A 26,320-nucleotide genomic window follows, 5' to 3' on the forward strand; every position below is an offset into this window, starting at 1 on the left:
TCATTACAACAATGATCACTTCATATTCTATTTGCCATTTTGCCAGTAAGATTCTCAACCAATCTGTGTTCCTCGAGGGCAGGAATCATTTTCTATTTACTGTTATACACCCAGAAGCTTAGGGAACCATTTCAATGATACGATTTGTCATTCCCATCCTCACTAATACTTCTGCTGTGTGCCTCTCCAGCAAAGAGAAGTAATTTATTTTTTCTTCTTTGACATTTGACCAAAATGCATTATCTCCACTAAATTTTTCCTGATTACACTTGTTTCACCCTAATCACACCTGCATTTTATCATGTCTTCAGTGCTTATAGAGGGCTCCTCCAACAAACATGTTTGTACTTGAATTGTTTACATTCCATTCCTTCTTCTAGCTCAATCTTCCTAAAACATTTAGGGATCATCTCCTAAAAACATTTATAGCAGTGCTTTTTAAATTACTTGCTTTTCAAAGACCTGTTTTGGGGCTTGAAGAAGAGGTCAAACCGCTAGTACATAGGCCCCAAGATTTTTGCTCTTCCCAAACCTAATACCCTTCCAGGGAGCAATAGCATCAGAAAAGGGAAAGGAACAAGCCACCTAAAATGTGAACTCCAAAGAGAAATATTTCTAAAAGTGATTGAAGCTGAGACCCAGTGCTAGGTAGAAAGCTGAAATTCCCCAAATTAAGGGAAACCTCTCTTTCTTCTCTTTTAACTCATCTTCTTTCTTTCTTCTTTGTCCTAAGCCTGAAAAAGCAGGGCCACCCAGCTCCTTAAAAGGTTTGTGAAGGGCCATAAAAAAGCAACCTGCCCATGCAGCTTCTGGGATAGATTAACTCATCATATTGTAGCAACTCTGGAGAGGAAAAAAGAAGATGGCACATTAAATTTCCAGGAAAGTGTTTTAATGTGTTCAGTGTCCTAAAAGCTAAGAACAAAACAAAGTAAACTTGTAAGGGCTCTATTACATTCATTTGTACTTACTGTACTGCATAATTTTCCACTAGATATTGTGCTTTCCCCAGCTATACTAAAAGCTCCTGCGGGTCATCAACCATGTGTATTTCTTTTGTAGCTTCTAAGATGATCATCATATTGAGCATGTCGTGTATGCTCCAAGAAGTACTGTTGACTGAGTGATTACTAAGTATTTACTTTTCCCTTTGCTATTTTTCAGGAATGTTTGTTATTCACAGAATCATGGAATCTTGGAAGCCAAAAGGAAGTATCCATCTGTTGGTATACATTTTTCCTTGACTATGCATTATACAGAGATTTCCTTTGGAAATATAAACAAAGGATGCCTGATGAGCCAGGACAAAGAACTATATATAGAGATCAAGTGGCCAGAGTAGCAAGGTCAAGGCATGCCCTTCCTTAACCAGATTAAAGGGAGTCTTGATCTGCTTCTACCTCCTTCCCATGCCCCCAAAGAAATTATTTTCAACTGCCTATTTACTGAATTCTGAAAGCTGAGCAGCAACTATAACAAGCTACAATTCAGCTAATAAATCTGTGGTGATCTTAATCTCTGTTTCTGTAATAATAGGAAGACTGCAGCTTTGTTTACTTTCTGAAGAGAATAGAGAACAGGGAGAAAGAACTAGGATAGGGAGGCAGTATTTATGGCTTCTTTATGAAAAGTCAATCTGTGACAAAAACATTTGCAGACAATAAGGAAGGGAACAGGTTTGGCAGGGAAATAGCCTATTCCAGTTTTCTCAGAAGTGCCTTAGATGTGAAACCTCCACCCCCACCCAATGTAAAATGCCTGGTTTGCACTGTGAATATAGTTATTCCTTATAGACGAATCTGGATTAGTTAAAATGAAAACAAACCAAACCATCCTTAAGTGTCTGGTTCTCAAGTTTGACAGTATCCTATTATTTCATTTTATAAAGTATTTATAAGCATTTATGAAATTTCAAATCCCTCCTTTAACTCCATTTCTAATCCTGGGGCTTGTCCTGAAGCATTTTGGACACACAGGCTTTGCGTTGAATGAATATAATAAGTAGCCTGGATTCACCCTATTATTAAGGGGAAGGTAAGGGCACAGCCCTAACCTTTCACACAGGATGATGTCATAGAGGACAGACATGGCCTTCCACAAGCTATCCCATAAGGCCCCTATCAAGGATAGAATCCTAAACTGAAAAACCCTGAAGTTAACCCAGAAAAATATACTTTCATGTTCAACATTTATTATATTATCTCACTATTCTTTCTTAGTTTTCAGTTAATGTTTTTATCCCATTGTCCATATTTATTGCATGTGGATATCCACATCAGGTTAGGCTTTTGTAGTGTAAACCCTCAGAAAGTAGACACTGCATCTGCACTGTTTTCTTTGGATCTGGTATGGTGACATGCATACAGAAGTACTAGTAAAAGGTGACTTTTTGTGTAGCCAGAACAGACAGTACATACATGATGGGATTTAACAAACATCCTTAAGAGTTTTCCTTGAATACTTACTTTGCTAGCTCATCACAGGGCTACTTTCCCCTCTTATTTTACTTATACTAGTGCCACCTCCTTAAGGCTCAGGGTGTAATGCTAACTTCAGAAAAGCACTGATAAAGCATCAACTGTTATCCAAAAGGTCAGAGTGAGTCCTCCCCTACCAAAACAATGATGAATTAATTTGGGAGGGCGGACTAGCTCCTTGCCACTTGAAAACAGTAGGGCACGGAATGTAAAGGCTTGGTTGGCAGCAAGAGCTGGGAAAGGTTGGAATAGGGCTGTGTTTGGGTAAGGCTGGTCACAGTGATAAGCTTCCCTGGGGTGAGGAGATGAAACACTAGAGAGGTGCTAACATAAATGAGCAATAGAAATAAACCACTTACTTTGCTATTTTGACTACTACTTGTCTGTGTTTAATAGTCTTTTGATTAGAATGAGAAAGGTGATAATTATAATTTCTAATCATATTTTATTCACTATTAAGTGTTACTCCACCTTCAATCATGCAAGTTCTAAACCAAAGGATCACTTATCTAGTCTCTTATTCACAATACTCCATTGTCCCTTCACCAGTGTGGATTTCTTATGCTGTAATCTAGCAGCATAATCAGAAGCTTTGAAAGAACAGAACACAGAGGGATTCTGACTAGCTGAAAAACACTCTGAACTACTATTTTGTTTCTCCCCTCTTGGAAAGGATGAGACAGTAGAGAAAAAGTACAGAATAAAGTAACCATTTACAGATTGTGACATATGAAATCTGGAAATACACTGAAGGTTGTAGAGTCAGTTTTAACTCCGTATTTTATAGGTAAGGACGTTGAAGCTGGGAGGTTAAATTGCTTACATTTATGTGGCCAGTTAACAGAACAGCCAAGTCTAGAACCCAATTTTCCAACTCACATTCCAATTTTTTTTCTTTTATGTCTTATGCTTCTTCTCTAATCCCCTATCCTATTCTATGCTCTCACACCTAAGTTTAACCAGTACCATATATACCTATATAAAGTACCATTCTGTTCCACAGAGTGCTGCACAGGGATTAAGTTGCAATGGTATGCTCATACAAGTACACTCTACTCCAGGAAACCTAAGACTTTAAGTCCAAACAACTGGAAGATGTGGCGTTATTCATATAATAAGAGCAAGTCTTTGCTTTATAAGAAACAAAGTCTCTACAGTCTCTTAAATAGGAATACCCAGGTGGTATTATAGTAAAATATTTAACTACTTAAAATAAAATAAACTTGAACACTTAACATTCATCTATCATACAAGTAAGATTAGAACTAGAAAATCAGGCTCTAAATAGAATCAGAAACATTCTTATCCATCATTACCCATGAGGAATCCTCTATTTTTTTATATGGCCCTATTTAGATTTTAAGGCCTATGATCAGTTCTTCAACAAAAGCAACATAAAACTAAATGATACATGGGTCTGGGTTGTGGCTCAGAGTTAAGAGTGGTTGCCTAGCATGTGTGAGGCGCTGGGTTTGATTCTCAGCACTGTATATAAATAAATGAATAAAATAAAGGACCATCAACAACAACAAAACTAAACTGATAAAGCTGAAGTTTTGTGCATGTTGTTGAGAAAGAGAAAGGAATAAAATCTTTCTTTCATGATGCTCAATAAAGAAGAAGTCAACTTCTCTTTTGAGCTATGCTCTAATATTCTATGTAGGTAACAATTTTTAAAAACCCTTACACTTGTACAGCACTTTACAATACACAGACAACCTCAATGTAGACATTGTTTGTTGATGAAAAGAATAAGAGGAAAGACGATGAGTGAGGGCCAGGTAGGGTGCATGGTATAGCTATGACCAAAGGCAGGGAATGAAGGGAGGACAGGCAAGCAGTCTTAATCATATTGTTACAGAAACAATATTACACTAATGTCCCTCACCTTAGCTCAAGGACTCAGAGTTCCCAACTTCCTTATGATACCCCAGTAAAATCTTTAGGCAGTGATAATGTCCAGTTTGGTGAAAGAAGAAGCACATTTCATCTCTGATTCTCATACTACCTGCTTTTTGGAAAGGAGAGGGATGCCCTCTTTAACTGCTATCCCCGCAAATTATCACCATTACCCATTTTTAAAAACATAGATATCTGTCACTTTTCTTCTTAGGACAAACATCCTAAAGGAATGAGACTTTCTAAAACTTCCATTCTGACCTTTGTTCCAAATGACTGAGCTATACTCTGTCAAAATACAAGTCCCAAATGATTTCCCAATCCAGGTCCTCTGAAAAAATTGCAAATATTTCTGTTACATACCTCAACCTGCTGGCAAATCTGTATTAGTTTGGCCATTTGATTTTCTAGTTCACTGTTGCGTTTAACCAGGTTGGTGAGGTTCATCTCCAGAGTTTGCTGTCATCGCAGAGAATGTGAAGCCAGAGGGAAACAGGGAAGAAGGGGGGGAAAAAGAACAATGAGACCAAGAACCAATATCATGTAGACATCATTCAATAAATAGATATTTCAGAGATTCATTGAGCACTTGCTACAGGCCAGGCCTGTTCTAGATACTAGTTAATAATGCTGTCCATCTGTTCCAGAGTGTAATTATTGGGCAAAAGACAATATTCCTCACTTTGTAGGTAGATGTAGGGATTTATTAACATTAAAAATGTAATGTTTTATAATATTATAATATTTGGAACTTTTCAAAATATCTCATAGCAAATATCTCAATTTTCCCTCATAGTAATTTTATAGCATATAAAAATTGGTAGCATCTCTTCTACCAATGAGTAAACTAAGAAAACTATAATTTATTGAATGATTACTGCTTGCCAGATTATACTCCATGCAATTTCATATATACCATTAATATATTGTAACAATTTCACAAAGGAGATGCTAGTATTTTACTGATGAGAAAGCTGAACTTCAGAGTGAGTGTAAAGCATTTTGAAGTCATATAAGTTTGCAGTAAAGTGAGGATTGGAACCCAGATCTCTATCCCCTAGACACAGTTTTGACTCAGTACTCTAGTTTTTGTGTTTTGTTTTACTTTGTTGGTCTTCTTGTTGATGACACTATAAATTTATCTGTAGGCTCCATCAAAAAGAAATTCATAAAAAAATCAAGCATTGCATCTCACAACATTCCTTCTTTGGAACTAAGGCATCATCCACAGATATGCTCAGCTTCAAACACAAGGCCTCAACTATGTCAAGAGGACATCCGTTGCTTACCATCATTTATTAGCACATGCATTCTTTTATGTACACATTAGGAGAGTACTTTGCATATTTGTTGAAAATAAAGTAGCTAGAACAGTATTTGGAACTCCGGTATATTTTCAGTTAAGCAGGCAACTCTCTCCTATTCCTTATGTAAAGATTTGAGTGCTATTTTACTCTAGATGAATTATGGGTTTTTAAATCCTTTTCTCTCCTCAAGTCTTTATCTTTGATGGCTATTTTTCCTCCAGGACCTGTCCCAATACCTTCTCATCCAACATACCAACATACCGCAAAGTCTGTTCCAAATGTAATACACCACCTTGTTGGCCTTTGTCATGATATTATTCCTTCTCTCAGTCTTATTAACTGCTTCATTGATGTCTCTGTGGTTATTAATGGTTTCTAATTGTTCAAAGTTCGAACTTTTGAAAGAGAGGATAAGAATAACAGTGGGCAGTGAGCAGACATGGATGAAGAGAGGGGGCTTGTGTTCTTGGCCCTTTCCTATCTACTAAGTATCATAGCTCATTAAGTGGGCACTGTCCCTACGAATATATCTCAGAGGATATATTCACACAGACATATGTATTTCTAGGCTGGATATTCTGATTTCACTTGTTCTAAAGCTGGATTTTTAAAAAATATATATTTATTTTTTTAGTTGTAGTTTGACACAATACCTTTATTTATATATTTTTATGTGGTGCTGAGGATTGAACCCAGGGCCTCGCACGTGCTAGGTGAGCACTCTACCGCTGAGCCACAACCCTAGCCCTCAAACTGGATTTTGAAGACCACCTTAACCATTGCTTCCCTTCTTGCCAAGTGCCTCATTTTCTTCAGCTTTATTTCCATAAAAGTGGTTTTTCAACATTTATTACACTTTTCTTGGCTTGAGGATTTCCTCCCTGACCTTCTTTAATCCTACTAACATCTCCATCTGTGGTCTTCTTAGTAAGCACAAGGAAAGGGAAGAAGGAAAAAGGCAGAGTATTGACAATTGATTTGGGCATGATCTCTAAGCTAAATAGATACCAGATAGGGGGAAAACAGCAGTTTGGATTTTTTTAAATGGTAACTTTTTAAAATATCTTTATTTATTTTTTTATGTGGTGCTGAGGATCGAACCCAGTACCTCACAAGTGCGAGACAAGTGCTCTACCGCTGAGCTATAACCCCAGCCCCAGTTTGGATTTTTAATATAACAAAAATATATTGAGCATTTACTCTGTTCAGTACAGTGACTTCACAGATAGGACATGAAATTAAGATGGATTTTGAAGTATATGTTGGATTTTATCAGACAGATGGGAGAGGGCAGGGTGTTCCAGGCACAAGGAAAGCATGAGCAAAAGTAAAAATGAATAAAGTAGTTAGGCACTGTGGTGCATGCCTAGCTACTTGAAAGACTGAGGCAGTATGATCACCTGAGCCCAGAAATTCCAGGAAAGCTTGGATAATATAAGTAAGATCTCATCTCAAAAAGAAAGGAAAGGAATACAGTGAAGAGGGAGGAAAGGAGGAAGAAACAGAGATATAGAGAGGAAGGAAGGGAGGGAGGGAGGGAGGGAGGGAGGTAAAGGAAAGAAAAGAAAGGTAGGAGGAAGGGATAGAGATACTGTTCAGAGAATGGTAGTTTAGATGGCTAGAACAGAGGGTACAAAGAGATTTGTAGGGGACAAGGTTGGAAATGGAGATCAAAGTCCTGTTATGAAGTGTATAGATGAATTTGTACATACATTTTTTTCCAGTATAAAGTGCTTACCAAAGGCTGTTGAGCAAGCTAATGTAATAATCAGGGTTTCATTTAAGACATTTACCTAGCAGCAGTATGTGGGGCAGACTGAAACAGGAAAGCCTTGGGGGAAGAGACACTGGTTAGAAGACTGAAATATTAGGCAGTTGCTAATGCAGGTCTGAGCCAAGCTAAGAAGATAATGAATAGAAACACATTTGAAGAAAAGATTTGTCACTGTCAAATATGCAGAGAGTACAAGAAATATGAGCATTGGTAAAAGGCAGCTAGATTCGCTAATTAGAGATCACAGATAGCCTTTGAAAAAGGAATTTCAGTAGGGTTTTTAAAACAGATGCCAAATCATAGGGTTAAAGAGTACGTCATTAGTGACATAGTAGAGGCTACAAGTCTAGACTCCTCTTCAAAAGTTTTGTTGTAAGGTAACTGTGACAGAGCTCAGTTTGGTCAAAAGATCTAACTTAAATTAGAGAGTGGGAATTGGTAATACATCCAATTGGTCAACAATTTCCTCTACAAGTGGTCTAAATTCTTAAATCAATGGAAATTCCATGTATCAACAAATGAATATATCAACCTATTAGGTAAATATAATGTGTATTGATAAATGCAGAGCAGAAACAGTATTAGAAATCTGTTTCCAACTGTGAAATATTTCCATTCAAACATAGGATTCCATGGGGAATTTTTTTTTAACAATCATAAGCGACCTGTTGCAACACTGGTCCTGAAATTGATAACTCATAAATAATTCATAGTGTAGAGCAGGACTAAGATTCCTGCTGTGTGTTCCTCATTTATGGCCCCAAACTGAGACTCACGCCTTCTCTATAAAGCCACTGAAAACAAAAATTAGAAATGAACACATAATTTTGGGTCTGGTTAGACTATGGGCCTTGGGTTACCATCACAAAATTATGGTAAATGGTTAGTTTGCTCTGACCCCCTAGCAATTTGCAGAATGCTAGTGCATTTTAACAACACCAAACTAGAAATGACAAGATGATTCTAATTTCAACCTTGCTTCATTAATATGAAAATGCTTTGAAAAATAAATCTTTGGCTAATGAAAACACCATCTGTTGATGGCTTTTTGCCACTGTTTTCTTACATTATGAGACATAATTTGAGGAAAACACCGAACATTTACTTACTCACTTCCTATTCATTTACAAAGAATTAAAGCCTCCTCTCAAATTGGAATTGATTCTCAATAATGAACATATGCAAAGGGAAGCAGAGAATTGAAGCAATTATGCAGCCTGTTTCCTCACCCTTTCCTTATCAAGCCTAGCACTGACAAATAATTTAGAACTAAAAATTCTGGGCCATTCTAGGTTTGAATGATTTGATTGATTTGGCCAACAGATTATCTTGTCTATACTCTGAGTAAACAAAGTGTGTGTGTGTGTGTGTGTGTGTGTGTGTGTGTGTGTGTGTGTATACATGTGAGTATGTGCACATGAGTGTGTATAAATTCTCTTTAGGTAAAAATAAACATGCTTTGTTGTCATTTAGTTTGAAGAATTGGTTTGTTTTGTTCTTTTCTTGTGCAGTCCTGTTAATGACTGGGCCAGGTTCCCTCTGTCTAAACTCAGTTAGTACAACTTTCTCAGAATAGTTGAACCATGACAGCAAGAGAGCCAAAGTGGCAGGGGAGATTGGAATGGAGATATCTGCTGGGAGGAAATGGGGACAGGAGGTTGGCAGGGAGAGCAGGATGAAGCTCCCATTTCCTGCTGCAGGAGGTTACCTCTGGGTCCTTTGTGCTTCCCCTTTGTGAGGGTTAGAGAAACCAATTTGTTTATGAAACTGGGAGACCCTCTTTCCCTCCAGATGTCTATATCATTCTAGCTCTTACAAAACTGTACATGTGTCTAAACAACACAAAACAAGGAGAAGATTTAGCTGGCTTGCATAATTGAGATTCAAACGGCCCAAGTTAGCTAAATTGGCAGTCTACACTGATTCCATTTTTACCCATGTTCCACTTCATTTGTGTTATATAGACAGCCTCTTTGTGCTCCATAGTACCTTTCCCAAAGATGAACATGTTTTGCCATCTGAGAAAGGTGGGCACAGGTTATTCTTCCAGAAAGCATCCATCCAATTTTAAAAAATGACTTGTCTAACCCTATCAAAACAATTGCTGGGGTTTTTTTTGTTTTTTTTGTTTTTTAGCTTCTCTAGTCACAGGTTATTTCAGGTAACTTTCTTACGTGCTCCCTCAAAAAAACTTGGCCATGCATCAAAACACCAGCTCTTCATTAAAGCAAGAGATTATTGTTAGAGGACAAACTGGACTCTGATCTCCATCTGTCATACTCTATGAAGGCAGATGTATTCACACGTTTATGAGCACGCTTACATGCACCAACCTGACACAGTAAATTCTAAAGACTAAAATGGGATGCAGCCTTTCTGTTTGTTCTACTGAAACATCTAGTATTGCCATTGAATATCTGTATCTATCTGGCTTTCTAACAGGTACAAGGGGAACATTATCTAAACCTAGGCAAGATTCCAATCTTGTAGTTTTGATGTGGAAATTGAACCTTGAGGTGAGTAGGAGAGGGAGAAGTGAAGAAGGGAAGAAAGGATAATACATCCAAGCCTGACTCTTCCCAATTGACAGAAGACAATCTCATCTTTAAAAATAATCTGAGCCATTGACCCCATTACTATTGTTGACATGTTCTTTTTAGACATCCTGTCTACACACAGATATTCCTAGCTCTTCCAAAAGCCAGAAGCCAGAATCTTCACATGCTTTTGGGGTCACATTCTGCCTTCTTTTTTAAATTGCTTGTCTTAAAATACTTACTTTGCTTTCGCTTCAGTCTGTCACTTTATGTATGAATTACATATGGCCTTTCAACAACAGAACACACCATCTGGTCCACAAACTGAAGCCCACACCCTTATGCCAGAGTTTATTCTTTCCCCAAACATTTATTTGCTGTTGTATAGACACAGGCTACATCCCAGAATGAAATGCAGGTGATATACTGGATGTATATCACATAGGCCTACTCTACTTGAGGCTTGTTAGAGAATAACTAGACCCTCAAGCCAGGTGAAGCAGGTTGCATTTCTCTTCTTTACAGAAGTCTCTGTAACTACCAAACAAAGACACACACCTACTCATTTCCCCTCATCAGGAATGCTACCCTAACCATCTGCATTTTTCCCATCATCAGGCACAGAGCATAATTAATTATCTAACTTAAATGATTAAATTATTATTTGGACCTTCTTTTTTCATTTCTTTTAGTTGTAGATGGACACAATACCTTTATTTTATTTATTTATTTTTATGTGGTCCTGAGGATTGAACCCCAGTCCTCACACATGCTAGGTGAGTGCTGTACCACTGAGCTACAACCACAGCCCCTTATTAGGACCTTCTAAAAGAAAATATAAACTAAAAATCTAAATCCAGTGTTTAGTTTGCTACCACTCAGAATAGTTAGCCAAAGCCACTCTACTTTCCTAAAGGCCTCAGGATTGTATTCCACTTGCACTCTTCCTCTTTTGTGCCAGCCTCTCATGCATATCCTTTCTTTTATCTTTCATCTGTTTTCCTTCATTTCTAGAACATGAGTATGCTGCAAGGCTAAATTCTTGGCCCCCACTTGGCTCACCACTACACAAATCTACCTCCATGCTGAAGCCACTCCAGTCTATTTCTCTAGCTTGGACTTTTCTGCCACTGGAAAGGCCTGAATTTCAATTTCATCTAGGACACTTACCTTTTCCTTTCTAAGAGCACTCCATATTTACTCCATGCTTCTCTATTTCCAGATGTTTGAACACATTCTTTTCTCTGTACTAGAACATTCCCTTCCCTGAGTCCACCCCATCCCCTGATTGGAGGGGATGTAAAAATTTACCCCAAATCTCTTAGTGCCCCTCCTATGCTCCCTCCCAACTCCCTATGTCTACACGGTCTTATAACTATGACCTTACTTGTCTGTCTCCCACACTAAACTGAGAGCTCCACCAGGGATGAGACTATCCTGTCATTAATCACTGCAACCCCAAAACCTCTCCTAGTGACTGGAATCTAGTAGATGTCCAGTAAATTCTGATGAATAAGTTAAAGGTGAATGACTCACAATCACATTAAATTCAAACCTAAAGTTAAAACATTCAACCCAAACTGTTGCCTTTTCCTAATTTCCCCATTTCTGTTCTCAATGCCAGGACAATGCCTTGAATAATATAATTATTCAAGATATTTGCAACTCAAAAATCTTTTTAAATTTCTTTCTCCCCATCATCTATAACCACTACAGTTATATGCCAAGTCCTGTCAATTCTTTCTTCACAGACTCTCTCTAGTTTGAGACTTCTACTCTTTTAAAAATATTTTTTGGTTTTAGTTGGACACAATGCCTTTTTAATTTACTTATTTTTATATGGTGATGAGGATTGAACCTAGTGCCTTGTACATGCTAGGTGAGCACTCTACCACTGAGCCACAACCCCAGCCCAGGACTTCTACTCTTGACAAATTCATTCATGATTCTCTGTTTTTGACTTGATGAAATTCTTGCCTTGACTTATCCTCTGTGCCTCAGAGCATTTTGTGAAAGAAAATCTCTGTCATGGCATTCACCTTTCTGAATTAGAACTTTCCATTTACTTGTCTGTTTCCCCTACTAAACTCAAAGACCCTTCTTGGTAGGGACTGTGTCTTTCTGTGTCCCCAGCTCCTACCACGATGTCCAAAGCATTCAGTAAATTTCAAGTATTCATTAATTGTTAAAAGAGTGAATGAATCCCTAGCCTAAATCCCTGATGCTATAATTTAGGTTATTAACTATTCCATCTTTTATTAGATACTGGGGATTTAACCTATGACCTTGTGCACACTAGGCAAGAACTCTATCTTTCGGAGCTGTTCTATCTAGGAATGACAAAGAACAAGGTGTTACTTCATTATTTCAACCTTTCATGAACTTAAAGGTCACTATCACATTTTCCCTTCAAACCCCATTGCTTTGAGTTTAATAATTCTTGTTTCTTTAATCTTTCCTCACCTGTATTATGTTTCTGTAATATGTTTCTTCCCCCCTCCCAAAAAAACAGGATTTTTATCAACCCCAAAACAATCTGAGTCAACATTTGAAAATTATTCTCAGACTAATGATCATTAGCACCTTTCAGATGTTGATGAAGAGAAGACTTAGTACAAAACAAATAACAAAAACAGAAAGATAAGAGCACAAATGATAGGAGTATTGTACTTGTTAAACTTGATCCTCCCCAAAAAAAAAACCAGAAAAAATCTTTCAACACAGGATTCTATTAATATTAAGTTAGTATAAAGCCAGATAAATCAATATAAATCATGGAGGAAAAAGAACAAAGAATCAAAGTAGTCTTAGAACACTCTTTGAGTAGAGATAAAATAAAATACATTTTTACCCATATAGTTACAGGGAACATGTACAGATTTATACATATTATATGTAATGGGGAGCAAATTGAATCGTTAGAGACAGCAAAGAAGCCAAATCTACAAGAAATAATGACTTTATGACCATTAGTTGGTTTAACTGAGAAACCCCTTGACAATTATTGGGCCTATTCCCATCCACACATGTGTGCCATGACCACTATGGGCCACACACCCCAAAAAGAAACAAGGATACACAGCCACAGAGTCATTCTCAGGCACTCATTCATGCAAGAATACACACATTCATATAAAATGATGTATACGTATGTATAGAAATATATCCTCTTTCAAGCTGATCTCTCATAAAGATATTTTTCTTCCTTACTTTTATCTTCTACTCATACTGGTTCAGAAATAGTCAAATGCCCACTGATATATAAGTTGAGAGGGTATCTGTCTCTGTCAACAGAAGTGAGTGTCAAGTGGGTGAGTGGACAACTGGGAAAAGGTGGCAGCTGAGTGAGAATGGATAAGTGGATGACAGAGCAACTGAGTAGGAAGAAGGACAAGTAATCAACTGTGATAAGATTCTAGAATATCATATTTTCCAACCTTTTAACTCCTGTTGTGGCTTTCCTTTGAACATTCTCCAAGTCTCATATCTCCTTTTTCTTTGTCTGGCAATCTTTGGTTCTCTCTGTTTTGGAATCTCTTTATGTGTGTGTGTGTGTGTGTGTGTGTGTGTGTGTGTGTGTGTGTGTATTTCCCACTGGCAAAATGCTTACTCCAGTGCCAGGTAATATTTTATAACAACGAGATCCCTCATATGTAAATGTAACTTCATTTAAGAATTATTTGTAGTAATGAGTTTGTGGAAATGTAATGAGAAAAAGAAAATGTGCTTGTTTATTCCTTTCAGGAAATTCCTCTATTCCCCCTGGTTTTCATCAGCTATAGTTTTGGCAGGCTGTGGGCATGGAAATGTGAAGACATCATTCACAAAGAGAATTATAATAATCACATCTGATTTATACAGATGTCACCATAGGGTTAGGCAGTTGGAAAATCCAGCAATCAAAATGAATAGGCATTTAAAATTAAGGACATGCCATACTTTTGCTAACACTCTGGTTTTGAAGATTGTCAGTGGTTTACTGGAGACTTTTCAGACCTCAAAAGTATTCATAGTGGCAAGACCAATTTATATCCACTAAGATGAGAACCAAAGCAAGCTATAGAAAATAGTATACTTCCTGCAAATCCATTGAGGTGGCAATTCATTTGTATTTCAAAAGCATACTATGTGTGCTAAGCACTAAGGAGGAACTAAAGAAACTAATCTCAATGAATTTATGGATGTACCTGTGGTACGTTGGAGTGGACTTTCAGGGTTTTAATTGAGCACTAAAAATAGGTATAATTTCTAAGCAGGCCAAGGGAATAGCACTAGCAAAAGTTAAGAGTGAGAAAAGATAATGGGATGTTTAAGAGACAAGAGGGTAAATGAAGATAGAATGTTTCAGAGTACTAATGGGAAATGATAAATGAGCAGCATAGAAACCAAGTTGTATAGGACAGAGTATCAAGTTGAGGTCTATCAGCAATAGAGAGCCACCAACATTTGACCACTTTTTATAAAGTCAACAATCATTGTTATAATATCAATCTTTGATAAGGGGAGAAACTAATGGGATGATAAAAATTCTGGAATGTAAAATAGTTTTATACAAATGCACTGCATATCATGAACTAAGATATATATTGGGACTAGTAAGTGAGAAGCAAGAGAAGCAGGAACAAAAGCAATGAACAAAATAATTACTCTTGTAGGTCTTACAACTGTACTAACTATCAAGAACACAAGTATCCTTTGAAATTGAAGAATTAATTGAACCACTGGTAGCCTTTTGAAGGATGTGTGTCCTGCATCTCAATCTTTTAGGCAGACTAGACAACTAAATAAGATCCTGATACTATGTAAGTATCCCCAAGCTTTCTAATTCATTTTGAGTATATGTTAAGAAGACAAGCCGGCTTCTGGTTATTCTAACCTTTCATCTATAACATAATGGTTTGTTTGTACTTTGCTGAACAAGCAAATATTAGAAACAACTAATCTTAATCAGAGAAGTTAGTACATAAAAGTTAGTTATAAACACTAAAAACAAAGCTCCAGAGTTGAAAAGTAAAAATAAACACTGTATTAGTTACAGGACAGAAAGTCAACCTCTTTGAGATATACATAAATAAAATCAGTTTTCTCCTTCTCTCCTCTTACAGGACTTCCCTGCCCCTCTCAGGGCCAGGGGAATATGCTCAGACAGTCTCCCCCCCACAGCTTCTTCTAGCCAGCTTTCTTCTTTTCTCCTTGGGGAGGAATCAAGCAGATTAAGAGGATAATCCTAAATGCTTCTCTAATTTAAACTTAACCCAAAGAAGTGAGTATATATGACACTAAAAATCAGAACTGCTCTCTGCTTAATGTGGGGAACTAATATCATTTTCCACTTGGCACCAAACAAAAATGACCCCACCAAACTCATGAGCACGAGCGTGTGCATACGCACACACACACATACACACACCCACACATACACACACACACAAAGCAGCACCTCCTTCTCTTCCCCAAAGTCCAAGATGTTCCAGACAACATAACAAACCACACAGTTGGAAATGATTCATATGTTTCCGCTCTCTGTCCAAAAATGAGCAAAAATAGTTTCCACTTAATTTATAATCAAAATTTTCTGCACATTTCCTAAAAAACGAAAGGGGAACTATTAAAAATCTGCTCTTTTTTTCTCTAAAAATTACTGACTAGTCACAGACTGAAGCATCTTTTGATAAATACTTTCATGTTTCCTCTATCCCTTGAGACAAGAGTTATATAGCTGTATGATGCCAAATGTCTAATCAATCATCCAATGTTTTCATATGTTTTCATATAGTTGGTGTTCAGTAGATACAGGCTTACTCTCTCCAGTCTTTTTGTTATCTCAACAGTACATATGGATACGGATATTTGTTTGGAAAATTTCTCAAGGCCAATGCCTTATTATAGTCCTAACACCTGCAAATATTTGGCAGAGATTGTTCCATCCTCTCCAAATCCCCCCATTCTTCCTACAATCCCACCGCCATCTATCACCACTATGAAGTTGTAAGTTTATATAATATGCCCTTTCTTTGATGCTGCTAATCATTTATCTATGACCCATGAAATGTGCAGTTGCTAGAGCATAAAGTTAAGTTTCAAATCACATTTCATGAACATACATCCAAAACAAAGTGGCAGAAGGCTACAATGGAAAAAATTGTCAATTTGATCTAGACACTGAGATTTAGTTGCAGCTCTCCTACTACTAAACAATTCTGTGACTTTGGCCAAATCCCTTAAACTTTCAAAGACTCAGTTTATGCAGCTTTAAAGTGTAAGATTTCGGCTAGACCAGATATAAGGACTAAAATTTTATGATTCTAAGGACTGAAGTCAATGAGATAATCCCCCTCTGTTGCCTTGATATGAATGAGAGTATCACTTTGAGTGAAATCAAATGATAAACATTGAATTTTATACACATTAGATATAAATAATAACCTGAATTGGCACAAACCATTATCAATGTGACCACTCTCAATATTAATTACAACAAATTACAGAAGGGAAAAAGTGTTCTGTTCTGACTACTGCTACCCTCATCAACATTATATATTTTACATAAGTTTGAAAGAATTTCCCAGAACATGGAAGCAAGAAAATATTCACTCCCTTCTTGCTCTCCTTACATGCTATGTAGCTCTTTCTTTCTTTCTTTCTTTCTTTCTTTCTTTCTTTCTTTCTTTCTTTCTTTCTTTTTTGGTACTGGGGATTGAACTCAGATGTACTTAACCACTGAGCCACACTCCCACCCCTTTTCTGTATTTTATTTAGAGACAGCGTCTCACTGAATTGTTTAGTTCCTCCATAAATTGTTGAGACTGGCTTTGAATTCGAGATCCTCCTGCCTCAGTCTCTCAAGCAACTGGGATTACAGGCATGCGCCACCACACCTAGCCCCTATCTAGCTCTTTATTCTAGCTTGGCCTCTGTACTCAGGTCCTATTTTGAGGTAATAATAGTACTATCCATTTAAAGATTTTATTTTTATGGAATCTTTGTTTTGTAGCTTCATTCTTAAGAAAAATTATACCACATAGCAGGCAATGGGAATAAAACAATACATATGACATTTGTTAGCATCAATGTGAGGTAGGAGGACTTTAAAAAAATAGGAACTTTGACTTGCACATAAACTTCAGATGCTACAACTTCAGAAAACTGTCCACTGTCCACTGAACACAAATGAAAGACTTGGAACTTCCCAGGTGGGTACTGCAAACAAGTGCTTCAGTCTGTAGCCCACAATAACAAGCACTGGCACAAAATTCAATACTGAATTAAATATTTATTGCATTTAGTTGAAATTGCTAGTACAGGTCTTTGATTATCCCTCCTAATTTTGTGGTGCATTAAAATTTTTTGTTGTTTGTTTTGAGTTTTTTTTTATTCTTAAGGCAGGTTTAGAATTACCAGTGTTAAGTGCTTAATGACAATTTGTAATGGCCAATAGCATACTTTTGTTTCTTTTTTTTAAAGAGAGAGAGAGAGAGAGAGAATTTTTAATATTTATTTTTTAGTTTTCGGCAGACACAACATCTTTGTTTGTGTGTGATGCTGAGGATCGAACCCGGGCCGCACACATGCCAGGCGAGCGCGCTACTGCTTGAGCCACATCCCCAGCCCCAATACTTTTGTTTCTTTACTGCACTGAACATGCAAACACAAACATATGCTAACTTCCTCCACAAAAATCTCTCATCTATATAGATACACTCAGACACCTCCACCCACACCTACACAGAGACACACCCAAACATGCAAATCAGTGCATATGCTTATTGTAGTACACCTACACAGGCACTCACATACTTAAAAGAAGAGGTAGAAAGATCATAGCAAAGATATGCAATGTGCAATATGCCACTGACAGAGGGTGCTGGTTCTCTGGATGGACTACTGGTGGAGTGAGCCATGGGCTAACTCCCCTAGAATTATCCAGAAGTATATGAAAGCGTGCAGGTGAGGTTATTGCTCATGAGAACAACTTGGAGATCACTCAGTTGTCTATAGGAAAAGTGACCCATTTTATTAGGGAACTTGCTAACTGTATAACAATGTGTTAAGAGTCAAAGTCATGTAAGGAATATTTTCCAGATCCCTTACCTTGAGTTTCTCAAATCGATCATTCAGTGAGGCGACCTGATGGTCTCGGTGACGACCCACCAGTTTGCATAAGGCACAGATCAATTGGTCATCAGATACACAGTACATATTCACTTTCTCATTCTCATGGTCCAGGCAGGTGATCCCTCGAAGATGTGTGTCCGGCACTGGTTCCACCAGGCGATGGCTAGTGAAAGGTTTCTTGTTGGGGTGTGTGGCCCTTAGGCAACGGTCACAGTAGGAGACCTCACAGGTGATACATGTTTTCACTGCATCCCTTGGCGGGTCCTGCTCACAGAATTGGCAAGCAATTCGCTCACTAGACATGGCGGAACTGGGCCTATATGTCCTTTCCCGGCGGCTCTCACTTGGGGAATTGGGCCCACTGACTGAAGCCTTCTGGAAGCGATCAATAATGTTCTGCAGGGTCACATTCCTCTTGAGGCCATCCAGGCCCCGGTGGTTCAGCGAGATAACATACCTGCACGTGGGACACTGGAAAGCAGTAATGGGTTCAATGGATTCACCGGAGCTGCAGCTTGAGACCAAGATGCGATGGGCACAGCTGAAGCACAGACTGTGAGCACAAGGGAGCAGGAGGGGGTCTTCAAACAACTCGAGGCAGATTGGACAGGTCAATTCAGACTCCAGTGTTTCCATCTTTAGTGAAAATAATCCTGCTGAGGCATTAAGAACCACAGAGGCTGGGCTTTCACCTGTAAGGAATACAAAGCAAGAGTCATTAAGTATTTCCAAAGGAAAAGTGGATATTGCAAAATTATATTCTAACCAATCGAGACTTTACATGCTGGACTACCCAGGGATGCTTGAGCAATAGGAAAGTAATTTGGGAATTAATCAGGAAACCTTTCTTCCCTCTTCAAACCTTGTTTTTGACAAATGCCTGCATTTATCCTCTTGCACTAATAAATGAGCCAAGTGGCCACCTCTGGTTTTCTGATTAACATTTCCATTCCAGCTCAAAATATTGGCATGATCATTCTCTCACATATTCTCCACTGACATCTCTTCTCCAGGGCTATGATGAGTTGAAGGCCCTGCAAAATTCTTAATCTCTATTCTCCAATATTGTTCTCTATTTCACTTCAAGGAAAGATATAAGGGCTACTCCTATTTCACATCCAGTGGAAAGAAAACAAGCCCATATTTCAAGCTAACTCTCTACTTCCTGAAATGATTCCATTCTGAGAGCCTGCATGAAAAAGGAGAGATAACTTTAGAAAAATGTGGTTCTCAGTGCAGGATAATAAGTTCTTCTTCAGAGTGTGAACTTGAATTACTTCCTATTATCCCACATGGAAATGTCTGTTACATCCCATTTCTAGTAAACTGAGTTGGTAGAAACAAAAAATGAGAATTCTCACTTTTGCTTTCTTTCCTCACCTTCAGAAAACCCATCAAGTCAAATGGGAATGAACTTTAAATTTTGACATATTCAGCAATAGTTGCTGATCAATGGTAGTCATACTACCTTGTGGCTTCAGTTTGATTTTATTTTTAAACACCACTGAACTAGCAAAAGTGTGTTATGAAGCTTATCTCCCATATGTCTTTTAATACTTCCTAAAACATAACCAGATGCAAATCAAGATCAAGATAGAACTTAGCCAGATGAGCAGCCAGAAATTTTAAGATCTGGAGACTTTCATTTTAGTGTGCATCAGAGAGTAAAAGAAATCACCCAACTGACATGAAACTAACAACCTGGTTAGCCTCTCAGTCTCACCATTCTCCTACAGGTATTTCTGAGCTATACAGATCTTACTGTAATGTATCTTCCATTAATTAAAATCCACACACATAAATATTCAAAGTTAGCTTTAAATAAGGAAAAATATAAAACATCTTTAATTGAGTGAAATTGTTAATTCTATTAGTATAGGAAAGAAAAAGGCATCTTTTGATTTTGAGCTTTTGATCATCATCACACTATCATCATTCAAAACCTCATGGGGGCTTGAATTTTTTATTCCACTCAGATATTTATCAGTAATATCTGCATACCTCTCACAGGATGCATAAATACTGAGTACAATTAAACCTAGTGCATATGTACAATAGATGTACACCCAAAGGCTGTTTCTAAATCAGATCTTTTAAGTGCACTGAACTAGCTAGATACTTAATGAAAATCTAGTTAAAAATAGGAAAGTGGGGTATAAAAGGGAAGACTCTTTGTAAAGCAACCACTCTCAGTTAGTTTAATAGGTTCAAAGGTGTGTGTAACCACTTTTCAAAGGAAATGTGAGATGTGGATCTAGGGATGTAGCTCAGTATTAGAGTGCATGCCTAGCACATGTGTGCTAAAGAAAACTGAAAACTAAAACCTGAGACATGTATTTTTATTTTACAATCTGTAAGTACTTGAAAATTGTTGGTCAGTATTTTATAGCTTATAAAACCTATTAATGTGCATTTATAGAGATGAAAAATTAAAATATGCACATATATATCAGAATCTTAGAATTGGAAAAGGTTTCAGAAAAGAAAGATTCCAATTTCCGCTCAAGGCAGAAATATTGCTAAGATAGCTCCACCTTATTTCATTTAGATGCTCAAATTCAACATGTCCATAAATGAACTTGTGTTCCCCCACTATCCTTGAAAATAATATCAGCTCCTTTTCCAATTATCTCTGCCTGGTAAATATCAAGCCTATAAACCTAGGAGTTCTCTCATTTACATTTATAACTTCAACTACTGGTGACGTCCAGAACATTCTGTTTCATTTCATTTACATATCTGTATCTCTAGTGAACTCTCTCTGCTCTTTCAGGACATCAATGATTTCATATTTTTATTCACAGCATGACACCTCCACAAACTAGGTATTCAATAGTTGTTAATAAAGTATTCCTTAAAGTAGCAGTAAGAAGGGATTTAGCATTTATTGAGTACCTCCTGTATTCTGAGTACAATGTTAAGCACTTTACACACATTATTTCATTGAATTCTTTCACAATACCTGTGAGGAAGGTATTATTATTATTTTCATCATATAGTTAGGAAAGTGGGACTCAGGGTTATTAAGTAAATCAATTGGGAACATAATACTCAGTCACAGGTCAATCTAATGCCAATACCTGTGCTCTTTACACTTTAATTTCAATCATCTCACTTCCTTCACTGTATTTTATCTTGACTATTTATAAGAGTATTCTAAAGAGCATGTTTCTACTTCTATTTTTGACTCTCTGTCCCTCCAAATCTGTCTCCTTCATTCTGATCACTTCCAGAATCATATCTCTTTGCTCTAGGGCCATCTCCACTTCACACTACACTTCTACTACTATCTTCCAGGGCTGCATGTCTGCATTCCTCAGCGTCTGTGTTAGAAGCTACCTGGGTTGATCAGAAGCATTGGGGAAAGCACATTTATGGCCGAAACCTATATAAAATCTACCAGAGTGCCACAGTTTTCCTGTCTTAGAAGAGTTATTCTACACAGAGGGAATGTTCTCCTATTTTGCTGAAGCCCTAAAATGTGTTCCCAAATCGGCGTGACCATTGAAACTCACTATGAAACTGAGCATGGGAAAATGTGCAATGGGTCAGGATTACCTTGAGTAAGGTCAAAAATACTTGTTCTTTTTTTTTTTTTTCATACTGGAGTTTGAACCCAAAGGCACTTTACCACTGTACCACATCCCCAGCCCCTTGTCCATAACTTTCAAAGGATTCTTAAGAGTCCTTGACAGAAAACTCAAGCAGCACAGGGCTCAAAGTAACCAAACTTAACTGATTTCAGCTCTATGAAGAACAATGTAAAATGGTTACAATCTGTTGCTTATTGTAAGTAATTTTTCTATTCTGTTCTATTTTATTATCATATAGTATTTACTTTAGCCAATGGTGGGGAACTGGATACTTTTATTAACTTCTTCAAACATTTATTTATATGCATAAACTCTCATTTATGAGGTTGTGGTTACTCTTAGTGATTCAGCATCCTCCTAACTGTTCTATTTTTCTATACCTCCATGAATATCAAAAAACTTTTACATACATTATCTCAATTAGCTTCCTCAATTTTCTAAAAGGTGGTAATATTATTACAAGAAAATAATTTGTCCAAGGTCATACTTGTTTGCAAATAGTAATGCTAATATTCAAACTTATGGAGAAAACTCCAGAAATAAACCTATATATTTATGGCCAACTTATTTTTAATAAGAGGTTCAAGGTCATTCAATACACAAAGAAGAATCTTCTCAACAAATGTGTCCTCGGACAATTGGATCTCCACAAGCAAAAGGATGAAGCTGGAGCCCTACCTCATAACATATATAAAATTAATTAAAAAATGGAAAAGTAAAGGCTGAAACAATAAAATTTTTGGAAGGAAAGTATACATTTTCATGAACTTAGATTAGGTAACAGCTTTTTAAAAATATCTTTATTTTATTTATTTTTTATGTGGTGCTGAGGATCAAACCCAGGGCCTTACACATGCCAGGAGAGTGATCTACCTCTGAGCCACAACCCCAGCCCACAACAGCTTCTTAAATGATACCAAAAGCACAAACAACCAAATAAAATATAAATGAATTTAAAACTCTAGGGCAGCCAACCGAGCCATCAACATAGTGAAAAGACAACTCACAGAATAGAAGAAAATATTTGCAAATCATATCTGATAGGAATCTGGCATCTTAGAAACACAGAAAACTTATAACTCAACAATAAAAAGACAAATGGCCCAATTTAAAAATAGGCAAAGGGTTTGATACACATTTCTTCAAAGATGAAATACAAATAGCCAAAACACACATAAAGACATGCGCAACATCATTAGCCATTAGAGAAATGCAAATCAATGCCACACTGTAATACTACTTCACATATGCCAAGAAGGCTGTCAACAAACAAGCCAAAATCATAAAATAGCAAGTGTCAGTCAGAATGTGAAGAAATTAGAGACATTATACATTGCTGGTTGGGATGTAAAATGGTGCAGCTACTTTGGAAAATAGTTCAGCAGTTCCTCAAAATGTTAAACAGTTATCATAAGACCCAGAAATTACACTCCAAGGAATATACCTAAAAGAATTGGAAATGTAATGTACTCATTGAAAAATTTGTACACAAAATGTACACAGTAGCAGTATTCATGGTAGCCAAAAAGAAAAAAACCCAAAAGTCCATTAAGAGATGAACATATAAAGAAAATATGGTTATACATATAATAGAATATTATTTGACTGCGAAAGGAATGAAGTACTGATACTTGCTACAACATGGATGACCCTTGGAAACATTATTCAGAGTGAAAGAAGCCAGACACAAAGGCCATGTGTATTGTATGATTCTGTTGATGTGAAATGACCAGAATAGGTAAACCCACAGGAATAGAAAGTGGATTAGTGGTTGTTAAGGGTCAGGAAAGGGGGAGGGGGAATGATAACAGGTACAATTTCTTTCTGGGATGAGGAAAATGTTCTGTAATTAATTATATAGTGGTGATGGTTGCACATTTTTAATATACTAAAAATCATTGAATTAAACACCTTAAAATGGTGAATATATTGGTGTGTGAATTGTAGCTCAATTTTTTAAAAAGAGAGATTCAAATCCAAATCTGTCTGACTCCAGAGTGGAAATAATTAACCACTGTACTATACTGCTAACTGTGTAATTATATAGTATTTACGAACTCTACTGGATTGCTTACTTCTTTTGATTGTTTTTCTAGGTCAGTGATTCCCTATCTAAGTTTTGCAATGCCCTGAGATATTGTTAATGATCAACAGGTGTCATAAAATTCTCAACTCACAATTTTTATTCAGCTAAAAATATTCAAGTAGCTCCTGAAAAATATTTTACTCCTATCATCACAACGTAATTTTAGAAGAAGGAAGTGGTATGACAAAAACAAAACAATAACATAGAGTTGCAACTTCAAACAGATTTCACATCAGTGATCTATGAGGAATTAAAGGGTATGCTAAGGACAAAGACAAGACCTAATAGGTGCAACCCGATGACAAGTAATCATGAAACTTATTCCAGAAAATGCAATGGTTTGTCATAAAAATTAAGGAAATGCCTGGGAGGGTAGGACCATTTGGTATATGTCCTGGTATCCTGTATGTAGTATATCCATAAAAACTTAAATTGAGCAACAAACTTTAACTCAATTTAAGTTTTTATAGTATCCTATATACAGAATGCAAATGCATAGTGGGTTAAGAAGCAAATGCCCATGTGCATATAACTGGATTAATTTGCTTCCAAATCATTGAGTTACTGCTGTGTAGTCAAATATATGTTTATGTATTTTCCCTTGTTCTATTATAAAATTGTTTCTGTATGGTTTATCTTTATCCTGCTCTCTTCTTTAGGCTAAAATCCATGAAAAAAAAACTAATGAGTATAAACTCATCAGTGAGTTATCAGAAAGTTCTGTGCCTGGGTAGAAACATAAAAGAGGAGTTTTGATGAGCAGGACATCACTAGGTGACAGATATCTTATGGGACCACTGTAATATTAGCAGTTTGTCACTGCCTGAAGCATCATTACACAGCACATGAGTCTGTGTGTATGTATGTATATTGTAATTTATTGTAAATGCAATATATACATATGTATCTATTATTAATTGGGTAATTTGAAGTTGCCAATTTATCATTCATATTTTTTGGTTATTTCTTAAGGCAATTTGAATTATTTGATTCTTCTCAATATAAAATTTAAAATTTCAGAAAAAAACAATGCATTCTACCCTTACAAGATGAAAGATTGATTTTAGCATAGCCCTCTAAATACAGCATCTAGATAACTCTGATCTGCACTTGGCAGAGTTCTATTACTTAAAATGTTATCTGAATATACTTAAATGTCCACTTATTCTAGCAGCTAATACATCATCTAGTTTTCATCTTCTATTCTGCAGAACATGGTTCTGGGCTCTCACTACCTACCTACCTACCTACCTACCAACCTACCTGAGGAGCCACAATCTTTTTTCCTTCACAGAAAATCCATGAGTATCAAACCAAGCCTGACCTCTGGGGTGTAGATTAAGAATTGACCTGAGTTGTAAGGTTTTATTTAAAAATAAATTAATATGAAATAAATGTTGTTCAGAATATCAACATTAATCTCCCATGAGATCTTCCTTAAAATATTAGAAACTGTAGGGGAATGAGAAGATGAGTCATGGCTTAGTCTAATGTTTCCTCCATGGTAAAATATTGTTTAAGTTGTACTAGAATCATCAAATAATATCTTTAAGATGCTTTCCATCTCTGACATCTTATTACTATAGAGCTCCTGCTATTTGTTGATGAATAGGAAAGATAACTTAGATTATTGTAAATTAGCTAATATGAACACAAATCTTATTTATTATTTCTAGTTTTAACTAGAAAGGCTAACAAGTGATGGACATCATCATCAAGGGAACTAAAAATGAACAAAATGCATGACTTCCCCTTGGCTAAGTCAAGGTGCTGAATTACAGTGGATGGTTTTGCCTGTTGTATCTCAAAGAAGTTACAATGAATGTTCCAGCGGACAACTGAAGTAGAGAGGAGTCACAGGTGAGTATAAACTTCTTTTTTTCAACTGAAAAAAGAAGACAACCAAATCCCAGGACACTATGATTAGCAAAGGACCCTTTGAAGTTCAAATTCTATGCAAACAATGTGTAGAATTCTTACCATAGAGGATAAGGACAAAAAAGAAAAAGAAAAAGAAAAAAAGAAACCCCCAAAAAGAGGGCTAGGTATTAAGTAATTGTAATTCATAAGAATAGTTACCTTACATTTGTATAGTATTTTATAGTTTTCAAATTTCAAAGCCATTATCTTATTTGATCATCCAAATAGAGTCTGGTTGTAGTCCAGGATCTAAACCAAATTAGCAGAACCATCCAAAGGAAGTCATTTCATCTCTTTGGGCCACAGTTTCCATATCTATTGGATTAAAAATACTTGTCCTATGCATCTCACAGGCTCTTGTGAGGATCAGATGAGGATAAAAGAAAATAATTAACCTGTTTGACAAATATAAATATTCTCATCATATACTTCATAGAGGATACACATAAAACATGTTATTTTTTTACAAGCTGAAAATATTTGGAAATTCATCCCAAACACATGATTGTCATAATGGAGGATAATCACACTTCCCCACAAGATTGTTGGAAGGCATGGGTCTATGGTATTGCTTAGTCTCCTATGTATTCCCCTTTAGGCTAGGATCCCCCC

At 36.7% G+C, this 26,320-nt stretch overlaps 1 protein-coding gene across 5 annotated transcripts in view; it reads right to left on the reverse strand.

Annotated features, from left to right (window-relative positions):
* The window catches only part of Mid2 (midline 2), a 96,769-nt gene that overhangs the window by 64,751 nt on the left and 5,698 nt on the right, over positions 1 to 26,320 (reverse strand). For all 5 annotated transcript variants that reach the window (XM_021725211.3, XM_078034413.1, XM_021725210.3 and 2 more), the window contains exons 2-3: positions 18,086 to 18,801; positions 4,740 to 4,835 (exon numbers count right to left, since the gene is read on the reverse strand). In XM_021725211.3, the coding sequence (XP_021580886.1) occupies positions 4,740 to 4,835; positions 18,086 to 18,745 (756 nt within the window). In that variant the 5' untranslated portion in view covers positions 18,746 to 18,801. The remainder of the gene's footprint in view (positions 1 to 4,739; positions 4,836 to 18,085; positions 18,802 to 26,320) is intronic.

Source organism: Ictidomys tridecemlineatus, chromosome X (genome assembly GCF_052094955.1).
Source record: "Ictidomys tridecemlineatus isolate mIctTri1 chromosome X, mIctTri1.hap1, whole genome shotgun sequence".
Taxonomy (NCBI): Eukaryota; Metazoa; Chordata; class Mammalia; order Rodentia; family Sciuridae; genus Ictidomys; species Ictidomys tridecemlineatus.